Source organism: Orbicella faveolata, unplaced genomic scaffold, assembly GCF_042242905.1.
Source record: "Orbicella faveolata isolate gen_17 unplaced genomic scaffold, um_ofav_v1 contig_27, whole genome shotgun sequence".
NCBI classification, from domain to species: domain Eukaryota; kingdom Metazoa; phylum Cnidaria; class Anthozoa; order Scleractinia; family Merulinidae; genus Orbicella; species Orbicella faveolata.
In genome coordinates, this window is record NW_028301555.1 from 6,215,122 (window position 1) to 6,230,000 (window position 14,879).

Sequence of the window (14,879 nt, forward strand, 5' to 3'; positions counted from 1 at the left end):
TAGTTCCTGTAGTTAAGCTCGAGACTAAAATGTCCTGAGGCTCCCAAGGACTTTCGAAAACTCAAAAAAAACAGACAGGACGATTGACCTTTTCCTTTGTGATTGCTTAGTTGTTAACGATCAACTTGTCTATTTTATGTGCACGTCTTCACGAGCAGCTGTTCACGATAATCAATTTGTTTGTTAGTTGCAAAGCTTTTACCTACATGTTCGTGGGCAGCAAAATACAGAGTTCAATATTAGCCACTAGAGAAAGAACGTATTGTACCCTCTTCGGTCATAAGCTGTAAATTCGCTGAAATATACAATGGATATTGATCGAAGGAATATGAAAAATTTCTCGCATTTAATTTCAAACTCGACCAAAAAAGAGGAAAGTAAACGTCGTTATTAGTCCCCTGTGCATTTTAATACAACGAACGAATTATTAAATATTTAATTACAAGACTCTAGTTCGTGTGATAGACACGCAAACGAAGGTCAACAGAGTTAAAATGGATATTTTAAGGACTATCGTACTTTTTCAAGCGCACTAAAAGCCTCATCGACCCATACTTTACATCCGAAAGAGATACAACAGAGACTGATGAGCGATTCTATGTTTTTTTTAAAATGATTTTGCATTAAGAGCAAGGAAATTGTCAATCCTCAAAAAGGCAGGTGTTTGCTAAAACCTTTCCAAATTTATTCAAAGGTGAGAATACAGCGTTATGTAAAATGGATTCACGGTTTGTTATAACGTAATTATGGCGAACTCAACAGCTTTTTTGAGCGTCGCCCCGCAAAACTATACAGCGATCAGACATTCCGTCTGCCAAACTCTGCAACCGTTCTTGGATATGGAAGCCAGGGAAAATTTACCAAAATTCTACGTAATATCGTCAACATGGGCTTGCGTTTTTGGCTCCATCGTGTGCTTAATAACATTGCTTTTTAATACGGTGGTGATCATCGCAATTTGGAGGACACCGGCTCTTCACCAACCGAGAAATGTTTTACTTTGCTCGTTGGCGGTTTCTGACTTTTTCGTTGGGCTGACATCGGAACCTTCGTTCCTGGCAGCAGAAATTTCACTTCTTCTTGGAAATATGGACATTTACTGCTTGGCAGTGTTCATTCATTTCTACACGGCCTGGATGTTTAATGGAATTTCTTTCCTGACGCTTTCAGCCATTAGTTTTGAGCGATATCTCGCTCTTCGTTTGCACCTTCGATATGCCGAGTTGATAACCACCACCCGCGTTTTGATCACGGCGCTTATTTACTGGGCCATATGGGTGACATGGATAACACTACTGTGGTTTTGGGCAAAAGACAAAGTTGTCTCGCTCATACTTATTGCTTTTTGCTGTCTTATATCAACAGCCGTCGCCTGGTGCTATGTTGCCATTTACAAAACTGTTAAAAGGCACAGCAAACAAATTCAGAGCTCGCAGCAACAAACTCATCAATTTCTGAGCCGATATCGACGCACGACTAATACAATGATCATTCTCATTAGCGCATTTGTCCTAAGTTACTTCCCCTTCATCATCACCTCAGCAATAAGTGCTTCGCAAGAGAAGGAAGACATGAGAACATCGGCAGCTCATTCCCTGGCAGTTCTGTTCATTTTTGGAAACTCTGCAGCCAATCCTTTGATTTATTTTTGGCGCGTTACTGATCTTCGTGAAGCAGCCAAACAAGCTGTGAGGAATCTCTTCCATCTGAAGATAGCTGTAGAAGCCGACGTCACGGTAGAGCTGGAAATGAAATAACTGTGACGTTGAAGTTACATCAAAGTTAGTTTTTATGCTCTTCTACCGTTAAGCCGTTAATGTGATGTTTCGGCAACTTTTATGACCAGTTGAAATGGGCTGAAATTGCCTAACACTGGCTGATTAAGCCTCTTTAATGTTGCATGAAGAGACGAATGGAACTTTTAAAAGTTTCTTTTCTTCTTTGGTAGAATATATGATCCAGTTGTTTCTTCTCAAGATCGCAACTGTCACGCTGCGTAATGTGATAGCGGCCAAAGCAAAGTGTAGTATTAAGGCAAAATGTAATAATATTGACGGAACTTGTAATAACGCAACATTGACGCAAAATTTAATAAGCTTGACACAACATGTAATGAAATTGACGCAAAATGTACTAAAATTGACGCAAAATGTAATACATTGTCAAAGCAAAATAATAAATGTGCTGGCCTACGCCCTATGTATGGGTCTTAACAGAGCACTGCAGCTCTGAAGCACAGAGCACGAGTTCGAAACCCGCTGAAACGCTGAATTTTTTTCTGGCTTACATGACCTTACATGTAGTTTGCAATTGCTCAAATTGCGATTACATATGCGATGGCCACATTTTTACGCATTTGCAAAATGTAAATAACGCAAAAGTAATAACTTTTTGATTATAGCTATTATATATGACAAAAAGTGGGTTAAAGAACATGGGTTTCGAGTATTTCTTTTTTAACCGACATTACATTTGAGCAGTATTTTGCGACCAAAGTTTTAAGGATGTGTTTCTTTGGGATTTCCTTAAAATCTAAAAACGGATTTTGCATTTCTCTACTGAATAGATTAATCCAAGATCACTCGGATCAAGGTGCGTCAAAGGAACCGAAGAATCCACTCTGGGCAAGGATTCTTCGGTGTAGGAAAAGTCGATTTCGCCAGCATCATGGAAGGAAAGGAAAAATGCACTTAAAAAAAGTATTCAATAGCCATAAAAGTACCTCACCAACGCCTTATACCCCTTCTACCCATTACACTCCTAATACCCCTAATTCTCCTTATATCTCTTATACCCTAGGCCTTTATACTCCTAATACCCTTATACCCCTTATATCCCTTATACCCATCATACCCCTTATACCCCTAACACTCCTTGTACCCCTTGTACTCCTTATACCCACCATACCCCTTATACCCCTAATACCCCTTAGACCCCTAATACCCCCTATACACCTTGTACCCCTAATACCCCTTATACCCTTTATACCCTTAATACCCCTTATATCCCTAATACCGCTTATACCCCTTATACCCATTGTAAAAAATATAACACACCCAAAAAAAGGATTCTGTTTTCAAATTAGTAAAGGTAATCACATGAATGCGAGTGCAGTTAAGGATTTAAACGATGAATGGTACTTGAAATTCTCTCAAAATTGCAATTTGAAAAAAAAAAAAATATATATATATATATAGATAGATAGATAGATAGATAGATAGATAGATAGATAGATCACAAGTACTGCATATCCTTAATTGCTCGGGCATTTATACGATTACTCATTAATTTTATAATTAAAAATTGACGATAACTTTGCAAGCTCTCAGCCAATCAGAATGATGAATTTTGTCAGTTGTATATACATTCTGGTATTTGCTCCATTTACAACGTCAATGGGAACTTCTTTCTATAAAATTTTAATTGCTCATATTACTCATAAATTTATACTGTTTGTTTCTAGCCCCAACTATAGGAAACAGAACTTTGAAACACGTTCGCTCCAGAAGATGCTTACAGGGCTCAACATTAATGTCATTTTTGTTTTTGTTTTTAGCAACAATTCGCATAGAAAGCGTCCGTGATAAATGGCTCTAATAAAACTGGGTTTCTAGTCAGAAAATGAAGACATTTTCCGTGTTTCTTGTTCCAGCAACACTCATCAGCCTCGCTTTGGAGAACTAGGAAAAGCTGTGGTGATACTCGAATAACGCAGACGTGCTAGAAAGCTCTCGCTGGTGTAGAATTTCTTCTTCCCCACTCGCTTCAAAGTACCACAAAAAAGATCTTTCGTTTTAATTATTACTGAAAGCCCTCAGTTAAAGTTGCGAATATATTTTCCAGCACAATTCTTAAAAAATTCAATGACCATCCGCAAAGTCATTTCACCGAATAACCGCGAGCAACGGTAGCTACTAAACGCTATTTGCACTGGTCATCGTTTATTCCGGCAGTTTAGTTCAAGACTACACTGTCCCGAGACCTCACTGGGCTTTCGAAACCTCAAGCGTAGAAAAGGTCGGGACAATTGACCTTTTCCTGTTTGATTGCTTAGTTGTTAACGATTGTCGATTTTATGTGCATGTCTGCCCGAGCAGCTGTTAAAAGCGATATTTTTATTTATTATTTAGTTATTTTCACTTCCGAAGCTTTTACTTACATGGGCAGCAAAATACATAGTACAATATCTACCAGCAGATCGGGAAGCATGTATTTCACTCTCTCAGTCATAAGCTGCAAATTTGCCGAAAAATATACAATATTGATCGAAGGATTTTGAAAAAAAAAACTTATCGTATTTAATTTCAAACTCGACCAAAAAAATAAATAAAAAGGAAAGTTAACGTCGTTATTAGTCCCCTGTATATTTTAATTTTGAGAGCACAGTATTAAATATGTAATTAAACGACACTAGCTCGCGCGAAACTCAGACATGCAGACGACAGTTAACAGATCTGAAATGAATAGTTTAAGGACTATCGTACCTTTTCAAGCACACTAAAAACCTCATCAACGCATATTTACGTGCCAAACAAATACAAGAGACACTCACGATGATGTTTTAAACGTACTTTGCATGAAGAGCAAGGAAATTGTCAATCCCCAGCAGGCAGGGGTTTGTTAAAACCTATCCAAATTTATTCAAAGGCGAGAATACAAATCAACGTTGTGTAAAATGGATTCACGGTTTGTTATAACGTAATTATGGCGAACTCAACAGCTTTTTGGAGCGTCGCCTCGCAAAACTACACAGCGACCAGATATTCCATCTGCCAAACTCTGCAACCGTTCTTGGATATGGAAGCCAGGGAAAATTTACCAAAATTCTACGTAATATCGTCAATATGGGCTTGCGTTTTTGGCTCCATCGTGTGCTTAATAACATTGCTTTTCAATACGGTGGTGATCATCGCAATTTGGAGGACACCGGCTCTTCACAAACCGAGAAATGTTTTACTTTGCTCGTTGGCAGTTTCTGACTTTTTCGTTGGGCTGACATCGGAACCTTCGTTCCTGGTAGCAGAAATTTCACTTCTTCTTGGAAATATGGACATTTACTGCTTGGCAGTGTTCATTCATTTCTACACGGCCTGGATGTTTAATGGGATTTCATTCCTGACGCTTTCAGCCATTAGTTTTGAGCGATATCTCGCCCTTCGTTTGCACCTTCGATATGCCGAGTTGATAACCACCACCCGCGTTTTGATCACGGCGCTTATTTACTGGGCCATATGGGTGACATGGATAACACTGCTGTGGTTTTGGGCAAAAGACAAAGTTGTCTCTCTCATACTTATTGCTTTTTGCTGTCTTATATCAACAGCCGTCGCCTGGTGCTATGTTGCCATTTACAAAACTGTTAAAAGGCACAGCAAACAAATTCAGAGCTCGCAGCAACAAACTCATCAATTTCTGAGCCGATATCGACGCACGACTAATACAATGATCATTCTCATTAGCGCATTTGTTCTAAGTTACTTCCCCTTCATCATCACCTCAGCAATAAGCGCTTCGCAAGAGAAGGAAGACATGAGAACATCGGCAGCTCATTCCCTGGCAGTTCTGTTCGTTTTTGGAAACTCTGCAGCCAATCCTTTGATTTACTTTTGGCGCGTGACTGACTTTCGAGAAGCCGCCAAGCAAACCGTCAGGAATCTCTTCCATCTGAAGATAGCTGTAGAGACCGAGGTCACGGTAGAGCTAGAAATAAAATAACCCTGACGGTGATGTCAAAAGAAAGTTGGTGTTTGTGCTCTTCTACACCGTTATTGCGATATTTCGGTAACTTATGATCAGTTGGTAAGGGCTGAAGTTGCCTAACATTGGCTGATTAAGCCTCTTTAATGTAGCATGAAGAGACGAATGGAACTTTTAACAGTTTTATTGACGGTCCACAGTTGTTTCTTTGCAGTTTTCAAAATCGCAGCTGGTATGCTGCAAAATGTAATAGGGGCCAACGCAAAATGTAATATTAACGCAAAACGTAACATTAACGCAAAATGCAATGAAATTGACGCAAAAAGTAATTAAGTGTTTACCAAAAATGTAATAACTTTTCAACGCAAAATGTAATAAATTTTCTAGCCTGTCCTCTACATATTGGTCAGCCCGTCTTCATAACTCAATTGATAGAGCGCTGCAGCTCAACAGCACAGGCTACGAGTTCAAAACCCGCTGAAGCGCTGAATTTTTTTTTTCCATTTTTCTGGCTTACATGTAGTTTGCAATTGCTTAAATTGCAATTACACATGCGATGACCACATTTTCACTCATTTGCAAAGTGTAAACAACGCAAAATGTAATGATTTTTTCATTATAGCTGTATTTACAAATGGCAAAAAGTGGGTTAAAGAACACATGTTTCCAGTATTTTCTTTAACCGACATTGCATTTGAGCAGTACTTTGCGACCACAGTTTTAGGGTGCGTTTTTTGGGAAAATCCACGATTGGATTCTTACATCCAAAATCGATTTTGCATTTCTTTACTAAATATATTATTCCAAGATCATTCAGATCATGGTGCATCAAAGGAACTGAATAATCCACTCTGGGCGAAGATTCCTCGGTTCCTTTGATGCACCATGTATCGAGTGATCTCGAATTAATCTGTTTAGTAAAGAAACGTAAAATCCGTTTTGGGATTAAACGTAGATTTTCCCAAAGAAAAGCACCCTTAGATACTACTTTTGTCTGTAACGACACGCACGTAATTAACCGATTATTATCAAAGCGCTTAAAAAAACGTGCAAGGAAAGTCGATTTCGCCAGCACCATGGAAGGAAAGGAAATTTGCACTTAAAGAAAATAATTCATAGCCATAAAAGTGCATCAACCCAACGCAAAAACCCGCTAGCAAGCAGTGGTATGTTACTGGAGATCTGGATCACTGACAATATGTACTGAACGAAAGATTTTTTTTCTGAATTACCCCAGAAAGCGACATCACCTCAGCACAAACCCCACTTGCAAGTAATTGTATGTCCCTGGAGATGTGGATCAACCCCTCACTTCATCAACCCCACTAGCAAGCAGTAGTACAATATTGAAGATTTGGAGTAATCCCATTTCATAAAATATAAACTTCAGGAACAGTAACGGGCAATTTCAAACAAGGTCTTAAGCACCTCTTTATGGAGGTCTCAAGGAAGTGATATTTTTTCGCAGCTATTCATAAGTCAACTTACCATTCGTAACAAACCAACAAAAGTGACGCAAACATCGTGCGTTCACAGTGATACAATTTTGACATTTTGTCAGGTTGTACAGTAAAGTTAGGAACACCCAAATACTTATAAATATTACATAGCTAAATCCCGATAGAACAGTTTTCCAGATCAATTCCCTTTAAACTGATAACACTAAAAAAACAAATCATTATCAATATTTACACAAAACATGGCAAGTTTCTCAAGTCTGCCATGCTCTCTGTCACAACAGTCTTGCATAACAATGGCGTCACAAAAAAGTACAGATATGTCATGACACCTATATACACAAAAGGAAATCTGACGTCACGTAAGACATCACACCATGCCAGGTTTGGCATACATGGGTAAGTGATTGGAATTGTAACTGAGGAATCCCAGCAATCTTTGCTCGATTGTTTTCTTTGCAGTTGACGCTACATAAGAGTCCGTGAGGACACGGCGCTGGTCTTTGGATAACTAAAATTTAAAAGAAAAATGCGTTAAAAACCGACCCTCTCTAAGACCTGGTTAGAAATCAAACTTCTTTCAAACTCTTGTAAAGAGAAAACTTTTTTACCCATTTAACTACCAAGGTTAATAACTGAATCACTTAATGCATCTGTGGGTGAAACCTTAGTGTGAGACCATTCAAATGAAACCTACTGAGCAGTACTTTCATGTGGTACTGTTTATTATGCTGTGCAAGGTGGTTCTAACTTCTAAGTCTGTGGATGAAACCCTAGTGGGTGACCATTCAAATAAAGCTATTAAGCAGTACTTACTATTTATTATGTGTACAAGGTGGTTCTAACTTTTAAGTCTGTGGATGAAACCTTACCATTCGTGCTTTCAGGTGGGACCGATTATTATGCTGTAGAGATTGTTGTTAACTTTAGTGTGTCAATAAAACCCCACTTTATGTGGTGCTATTAACTGCGCCTAAAGTGGTTCTAAATTTGCACAGTTTGTGGGTGAAACTTTTAGGTGACACCATTCAAATGAAGGCTATTGAAGATAGTGCTGGTGTCGTTTCAGATTTTCTTTAAGGAGAGGAAGAGTTGAAAGGACTAGGGGTTTCTTCTTCTACTTAATAGAAAGACAATTAAAAAGTAATAACACTGAACGCAAGCCAGGAGAAAACTCGTTTATCAACAAGAATGCATCGAAGGTACTCACCACCAAGTCTTCGTCTATCATTTTGCGTACTTTCTCCTCCAGGGACGGGACGTCCGCTGACTGAGGGGTAGAGGAATAGGCTGGGTTAGTGTCTCTCCCCGAGTTAAGTCTTTTCTCGTTAAATGTTTCTCGTGCAACATAAATTTAGAATGTCGTGAAAACCAAGGGCCTGATTACTCTCGCCCTTTGTGTTAATTATATTTTCCCCTGACAGTCAAAAAACAATAACTGCTTGATGTTTACACATAGATTAGGGGTCAGTACCACATCTTATAAACCCATTAGGAATTGAAGTGTCTACTTACAGGTTTTGCGACGAGAAGTTCCCTGATTTCGTCTCTGAAATCTTTAAATCTGTCGTGGAACACGGCAAGACACCAGGACTCACGGAAGAAACTGCAAAGAATTCACGTCTCAGAATTTCAATATATCAATTCTCCCTACTTATAGACTGACATTTGTTTACTGCTTATAGTGAGAATTTCGTGGTGTATCACATCACATGGAGTATGACACTTATAATCCTGTGACTGTGTCTTCTTGAGCTATACTAAAACAGTTAATCAATCACTCAATCAATCAATCAGTCAATCAAACAACAACCCAATCAGGCGACCAAAATATCAACACATCAAAAAATTGAGAAATAAATCACGCAAACGAAATAATATAAATAAGTGTAAAAGTATTTAGCACTGCTGTCTTAATTGGAGACACCACAAATCGAGAAACAAATACTGTAAACAGAACTGAGAACTTGTTAAAAATTCCAACTAGTTGAAGGCTTACGGGTTATAGACTGACCAAGCAAGCAAAAAACGGGGTCCATACCAAAACACAACAACTAACCAACTGCGGAACAATATTTTGTGCAACACCAAGTTTTACTCCTTTCTGTAAACTACTAATTAAGTTACCTGTAGAAATCATTTATAAGCCCTTCGTCGAATCGTTGGAGCAGGTTGTTTAGATATCGCTCATGAAGGCCAAACAGGCACACAAGATTGCTTGTATCAAGCACCTTTGGGTAAAAGATTAAAAAAAAAAAACACTTCAATGACCAAGACAACAAAAGAGAACTTTAGGTGCATGACACACTTAATGCCACAACAAGTTTCTAAAATCAAAACATTTCCTTCCCAACCCATTTGAAAATGAACTTGACCATTTATACAAGAAAACACAAACAAAATCAAGAACATGATTTCCATTGTTTAAAGGGCGAACAAAATGCCTTTAAATGTTCAAGAAGTCACGCTTGTGATCACGTGCTCAAAATGCGTACCTGGCGAGTGTAACACGTGATCGTCTCTATGGAATGGTGCTGATTAACGTGCAGGCGGAAATAGCCCTGCTGCTGTTCTGGTTCAAGGGCGCTCCCTGTTACAAGTTCCCTTCCCTATAGATAAAATCAAGAGAAAGCAGTTTTTCTATGTAGAATAGGAAAACATTGAACCAATGGAATCCAACGAAAACGGTTGATGCTCATAGAAACGTACGTTTCTCAATCAACGTCTCAGGCATCTCTAGATTGTGTACTCCACGCCCCTTACGGTTTGTCTAGTGTGTTCGCCTGGGCGAGGGTAGTTCCGAAAACAACTGTGGTTGGTGGCTAACGTTTCGACAACCTGTGTCACCTTCAGGGTCTAGAGGTTAGAGTCTGAAAATGATTTGCGCCCAGATTGCCGAAACGTCCGTCAACAGCAACAGTTCTCCCCTCACCAAGACGATCACACCAGACGAACTACTAATACTCCTGGGTTCAAACTAATGTCACGCCCCTTGCGTTACCTAAAAAATACATGGTACATCACGCACTGCAGAGTACTTACATATTCAGGTTGTACCATGTGAGCATCTAGCGGAATATTCAGACTCGGTTTACCAACTTGTAAGTAATTGTATCCCCCTGCAAGAAATATCAGAAAATCTTTGATTACATTATCTGCCTCAGTAGCATAGCGATCCAGTTTCCGATAAAGCTACGAAGATACCAGTTCTGGATATTGAAAGGGTATAGTACGATTAACTGTCTCATGAAGCCACTGCTTCAGACATAAGACTTGGCGGGAGAAATGATTAGCAACGTCTACTATTCGAAAACAGGCCTAAACAAATAAATAAACTTTCTATATTGGTTCAAATTCTGGTAACACCTGTAGCAGGTGTTACCAGTTAGACTGGTATTACCGGTTAATACGGTTTCAACATAGCACAGTGACATAATTATCGAGAAGTGATACGGCACGATCACCGTTCCAATAAATCACGGTATTGACTAGAATCAACACAGCATATTGGTTTCCAATTGGTTAATTTGGTTAATTTTCCGTCATACAATGAATTGCCACGAAGCCACATCTGTCCACGAAAATCTGGATAAGTATTCCGGCCAAAACTGAATCAGAGCATTCAAAGTTGGTTAGAAATCATGAATCTACTTTGTTCCCAATGTAGCAGAACACATATACAATTCTAAACATTCTCAAGTTTACATAGTTCTTGTCTCAATCACTTGAAAGAGTTGGGTGCAACGACCCCTCGTACGATTATCTGGGGTTTTCAAACTGCCAAACCGGCGACAGAGTCGCCGAGAGCGCGGACAATATTACAGACTTCTCTAACATTTGATATCTGCTGACAATTATTGAGAGTAAGAACAGCGAAACAATCTGTGGAAATTGCGACAAGACAAGCTTGGATAGTCTCCACTCACTGTTTTCAGTGTTGTGCGTTTTGGCGTACTGCTTGTATTGTCGTAGTGCACAGTTTACTGCTATTCGTTTTTGGGAAGTACCGGCTCACGAACAGACAAACATAGACCTCAGAAAAGGTGCCCTGCCTTGCCAAATGGCTCCTACATTAATCAGCTCAGGGGCTTCATTAACGTTTTCAGTATGAGGGCAACTGGTTTTCGCAGGCGGGTAAAACAGTTTGAACTGAACTTCTTTTTAGAAAACGTTCCTCTGGATGGTCAAACCCAGATTGTCAAATCGTCCTCACAGCTGGTCAGTTTGCCCAACGCCCGGCCCTTAATGAGACCCCTGTAACTAGACATCGCTCTTTTGTTCAATGTTTACCTGGTAGTACAGTGCAGACTGTCTTTGGTTTAGTGTACATGGGTATAAGAAGCTGTTGCTCCTGCGATGTCTCCGTGTCAAGAAGCATCCCGTCGAGGGTGGGGTCAAACAGGGTCAACAGAGACTGGGCCAGTTCCTCGCCAACCTCTTTAGAGTTGAAGTTTCCATGAGTCCTGAAAGTCATAGAAAAGCAAAGAGAGAGTCAAGAATAAATATTAATAAGTTGTTTCACTTTGATAGACTTCTAATAGTAGCAGATAAGCCGGTGCAATGCGACAAATTGGTATTAGGTAAAGTGGGCCTCCAATACAAAGGAGGAAAAAATACTCCTACTAAAAGAAAGGAGTACCTAGACACAAGGGGAGGTTGGCGTGCTAAGTTTGAAAAGTAGCAATTGCACTCGATCGCACTCTAATTTAACGGTTGCTATTGCAATTACGTACTAATGATAATCATAATCATAATCATGATATCTTGTCATAATTTAATGATAATTGTCATGATAATTAAAAACTTGCCAAGATTCTGCATGGTATCTTCTTTGGAACTTGGTTAGCGGTCCAGCAGCTCTGATGCAAGAGTCATTAGTGTGAAAGTCTGCATCAATGACTAGTCTCCCATCAAACACTAGGCAGCTGTCATTGATGGCTAGTGGGAAAAAAAAATTAATCATCATGATCATCAGCTACAGTCCTTGCCGTTGCTTGGGACGCATAAATAAACAATAGCTTCCATTTAGCGCAATATATGCTCGGATATTTGTCCGCGGACATTATCTGTTCCGAGAGGCAACCAGTTTTCCGAGAGCGTAGCTCGAGGAAAACTGTAAGCTTCGAGGAGCAGATGATGTCAAAGGACAAATGTGTGAGCATATTTCCGCGCCAAATGGAGGCTACTGTGTTTATTACCCTTCAAACATTTTTCGCACAACGCGCGGTTTTGAAAATTGGGGAATATCACTCGGATATTCCCCAATTTTAGCTGGGGAATATTCAGTCACGTGATGCGTTTAGACTAATCGCGCTCGAGCGAAAATATTTGATGGATTATAAGGCCTTATAATTACCATCTACGTCTGCTTGTTGTTACTTTTACCAAGCAAAACTTTCTAAACAAGCAAAACAATACGCTTCTGCAGTAAGTAACTGAAAGGTTACGAAAATAAATTCAAGCTGTACCTTTGAACGCGTCGTAGTCAACCTTTTTGGCTTGAAAGCAAAAGAACGCCTGTAAAAAAAAACACAATAACACGTGAAAAATCAAAAGTTAGCACTGCTTCCAGTTACGCTTTCAAAAGCGAGAACAAAAGCACCAACTCGACGGAAGAGATACGAGCCGTGAAAATCAAGTGCAGAAGAAATCAAATCAACAAGGATTTTGTGACATTGACCATACAATTGTAACAAAAGAACGAAGAAAGAAAGAACTTTACCTCACAGTTCACACTCAGTGGTTTGTTTTCTGATGTAAATGTAGCACGTGACAGAGGCTCATTAAACTTCCCGTCATTCCATTGGGCGAGTGTGAAGCCGACATGACACGCGACACCTAAGATGAGAAAGACAAACCAGCCAACAATTAACCCTTCATATTAATTCTCAAGTTTAATCGTTATCTAACTTCCCTTTTCAAATAGCAACAAGTTCTCAAGCAGGTAGTTAAACACACAAAAAAAGGAAAACCATCAACTGAAGAATATTGTTTTATGTAGCATTAAATTACTATAACTAAAGTTAAAGGCAATGGATTCTTAGCCGAAACGTACCGCATTCCTTCAGTGCAGCGGTTACCGCGTCCTCGACAAACGGGTTGTTAAAACAGGTTGGTATCGAAACTGGAGGCTGCACGAGCACAACACGTGATCCAGGGACTCCTACAGCGAGTAGTGTTTGCACCATGGAGAACGCTTCCAGAGTGTTCCCATACACGAGAGCATTACCTGAAATAAAAGAGTTTGACATGTATTTTTAAAAAGGTTTGTTCTGTTGTACACTGAATGTTGACCAACCAGGTTCTTTAGACCTCTACATGTACTTTGAATTTGTCCCGATGAACAGCCCTGAAAGAGGTGGTGAAACTCCGAGCTGGTAATAAACGGTATGTTAAGTTGTTTTCTCTTGGGCCCCGACGTGTCCTAACAGTTTTTTAAGTTTCCCTATTTGGCTTATATTTTCGCTGCTAAGTAGGCTAACTGTAGTCCCTCTTTCGCTTAGTCCGTCGTGCCTGACGCGAAAGAAAACCGCGAAAAAATTATTGGCAGGATCTCAAGCGGACGCACGACGGACTTAGCGAGCGAGAGACTAGTCGTCGTCTACTGCTGAGAATATTGGTGCACATTAATAATAACTAATTGAACAACTGCTCCCCTTTTTCTGTTGTTACACGTAGAATGAAAAGGTACTATAGGTTATTCCACTGAAAAGAGCCGCCTTGTAAACGGCTACTTCTGTAAGCCCAATCCCCCTGCCAATAATCTCCAGACCCTCTCCCGTAACTAAATAAAGAAGTTACAATAATAAAGCTATTCAAGCCTCAACCTACCTGACCCTGTAAGGAAGTCCCCCCGGATATAGTTCAACGCGTTCTCACAGTCCCGTTCAGTAGTGATAGTGAAGATTGCTGAGGGCAGAGGGCCCGTGTACCGTGGCACTTTGGGTATTACCACCTCACTTGTAGTGACCAGAGTGGAGATATCAGCACCAGTTGGAACTGGGATTTGAAACTGTTGCCCAGTGCATAAGATGAGGTAGTCGTAAGGAACAAAGGCTCCCCCGGTCACCTTTATGACTTGGTTGGTCCTGCATAGAGTCAACAAAGATTACAGAGAACGGCTGTTACATGATGTTCATACGGTAGATATAAAATAAATTACCTTAGTTTAGGGTTACCATGTACCTTTAGAGGTGTCTCGAATCCATGCGATGTAGCGCGTCTGGTTTAACCTGTAGATGCCTAAACCACTTTATCAAATTAAAGCTAGCTATCACATTATTCCAAGAATGTTAAAATAAAATGAATTGTCGAATTTGTCACGACCTCTAAATGCGAGCGGCCGAATCATCTTTCGAAAGCTATAAGTCAAAGCGAATTTTGTTTTTCGGGGTTTAGATATCTACAGTTAAACCACACGCACTACATCTCCATGAGACACCTCTAAACGTAACTTTAAATTACAGGAAACTTTAAAGAAATGGGCGCTGAAGAGGTAATAACAAGGCAAAAATATAAAAGTTGGGAACATCATCTGCGAACGGTGAACTTGAAAACGTTTAATTAAGATTAAACCTGCATTGTGTAAGGTTTAGTGGCTTGGATGTTGTCCTAACGAAAACGTTGATGCCAAGAACTTATTTTAGCACATTTAAAATGAACATCACCAGTTGAATTCCACTGATATTTTTTGAATGACTACTTGTTATTGTGACGATACCACAT

The 14,879-nt window shown here is 39.7% G+C and overlaps 3 protein-coding genes across 3 annotated transcripts in view; 2 read left to right on the forward strand and 1 right to left on the reverse strand.

Annotated features, from left to right (window-relative positions):
• The first annotated feature begins 327 nt into the window (after window positions 1-327).
• LOC110067317 (melanocyte-stimulating hormone receptor-like) lies at window positions 328-2,190 on the forward strand. The gene has a single exon (XM_020774631.2). The coding sequence runs from the start codon at window positions 747-749 to the stop codon at window positions 1,755-1,757; it is 1,011 nt and encodes a 336-aa protein (XP_020630290.2). The 5' UTR covers window positions 328-746; the 3' UTR covers window positions 1,758-2,190.
• Window positions 2,191-4,286: 2,096 nt separating this feature from the next.
• Window positions 4,287-6,097, forward strand: LOC149107345 (melanocyte-stimulating hormone receptor-like). The gene has a single exon (XM_089296797.1). It carries the CDS (start codon window positions 4,705-4,707, stop codon window positions 5,713-5,715), a length of 1,011 nt encoding a protein of 336 aa, XP_089152923.1. The 5' UTR covers window positions 4,287-4,704; the 3' UTR covers window positions 5,716-6,097.
• Window positions 5,866-14,879, reverse strand: part of LOC110067329 (cilia- and flagella-associated protein 61-like) — a 23,667-nt gene continuing 14,653 nt past the window's right edge. Inside the window, exons 27-38 of the mRNA XM_089296796.1 lie at window positions 13,986-14,242; window positions 13,210-13,383; window positions 12,877-12,992; window positions 12,623-12,671; window positions 11,963-12,092; window positions 11,445-11,617; window positions 10,197-10,273; window positions 9,650-9,763; window positions 9,282-9,385; window positions 8,670-8,760; window positions 8,365-8,424; window positions 5,866-7,665 (exon numbers count right to left, since the gene is read on the reverse strand). Of these exons, the coding sequence (XP_089152922.1) occupies window positions 7,525-7,665; window positions 8,365-8,424; window positions 8,670-8,760; window positions 9,282-9,385; window positions 9,650-9,763; window positions 10,197-10,273; window positions 11,445-11,617; window positions 11,963-12,092; window positions 12,623-12,671; window positions 12,877-12,992; window positions 13,210-13,383; window positions 13,986-14,242 (1,486 nt within the window). The 3' untranslated portion in view covers window positions 5,866-7,524. The remainder of the gene's footprint in view (window positions 7,666-8,364; window positions 8,425-8,669; window positions 8,761-9,281; window positions 9,386-9,649; window positions 9,764-10,196; window positions 10,274-11,444; window positions 11,618-11,962; window positions 12,093-12,622; window positions 12,672-12,876; window positions 12,993-13,209; window positions 13,384-13,985; window positions 14,243-14,879) is intronic.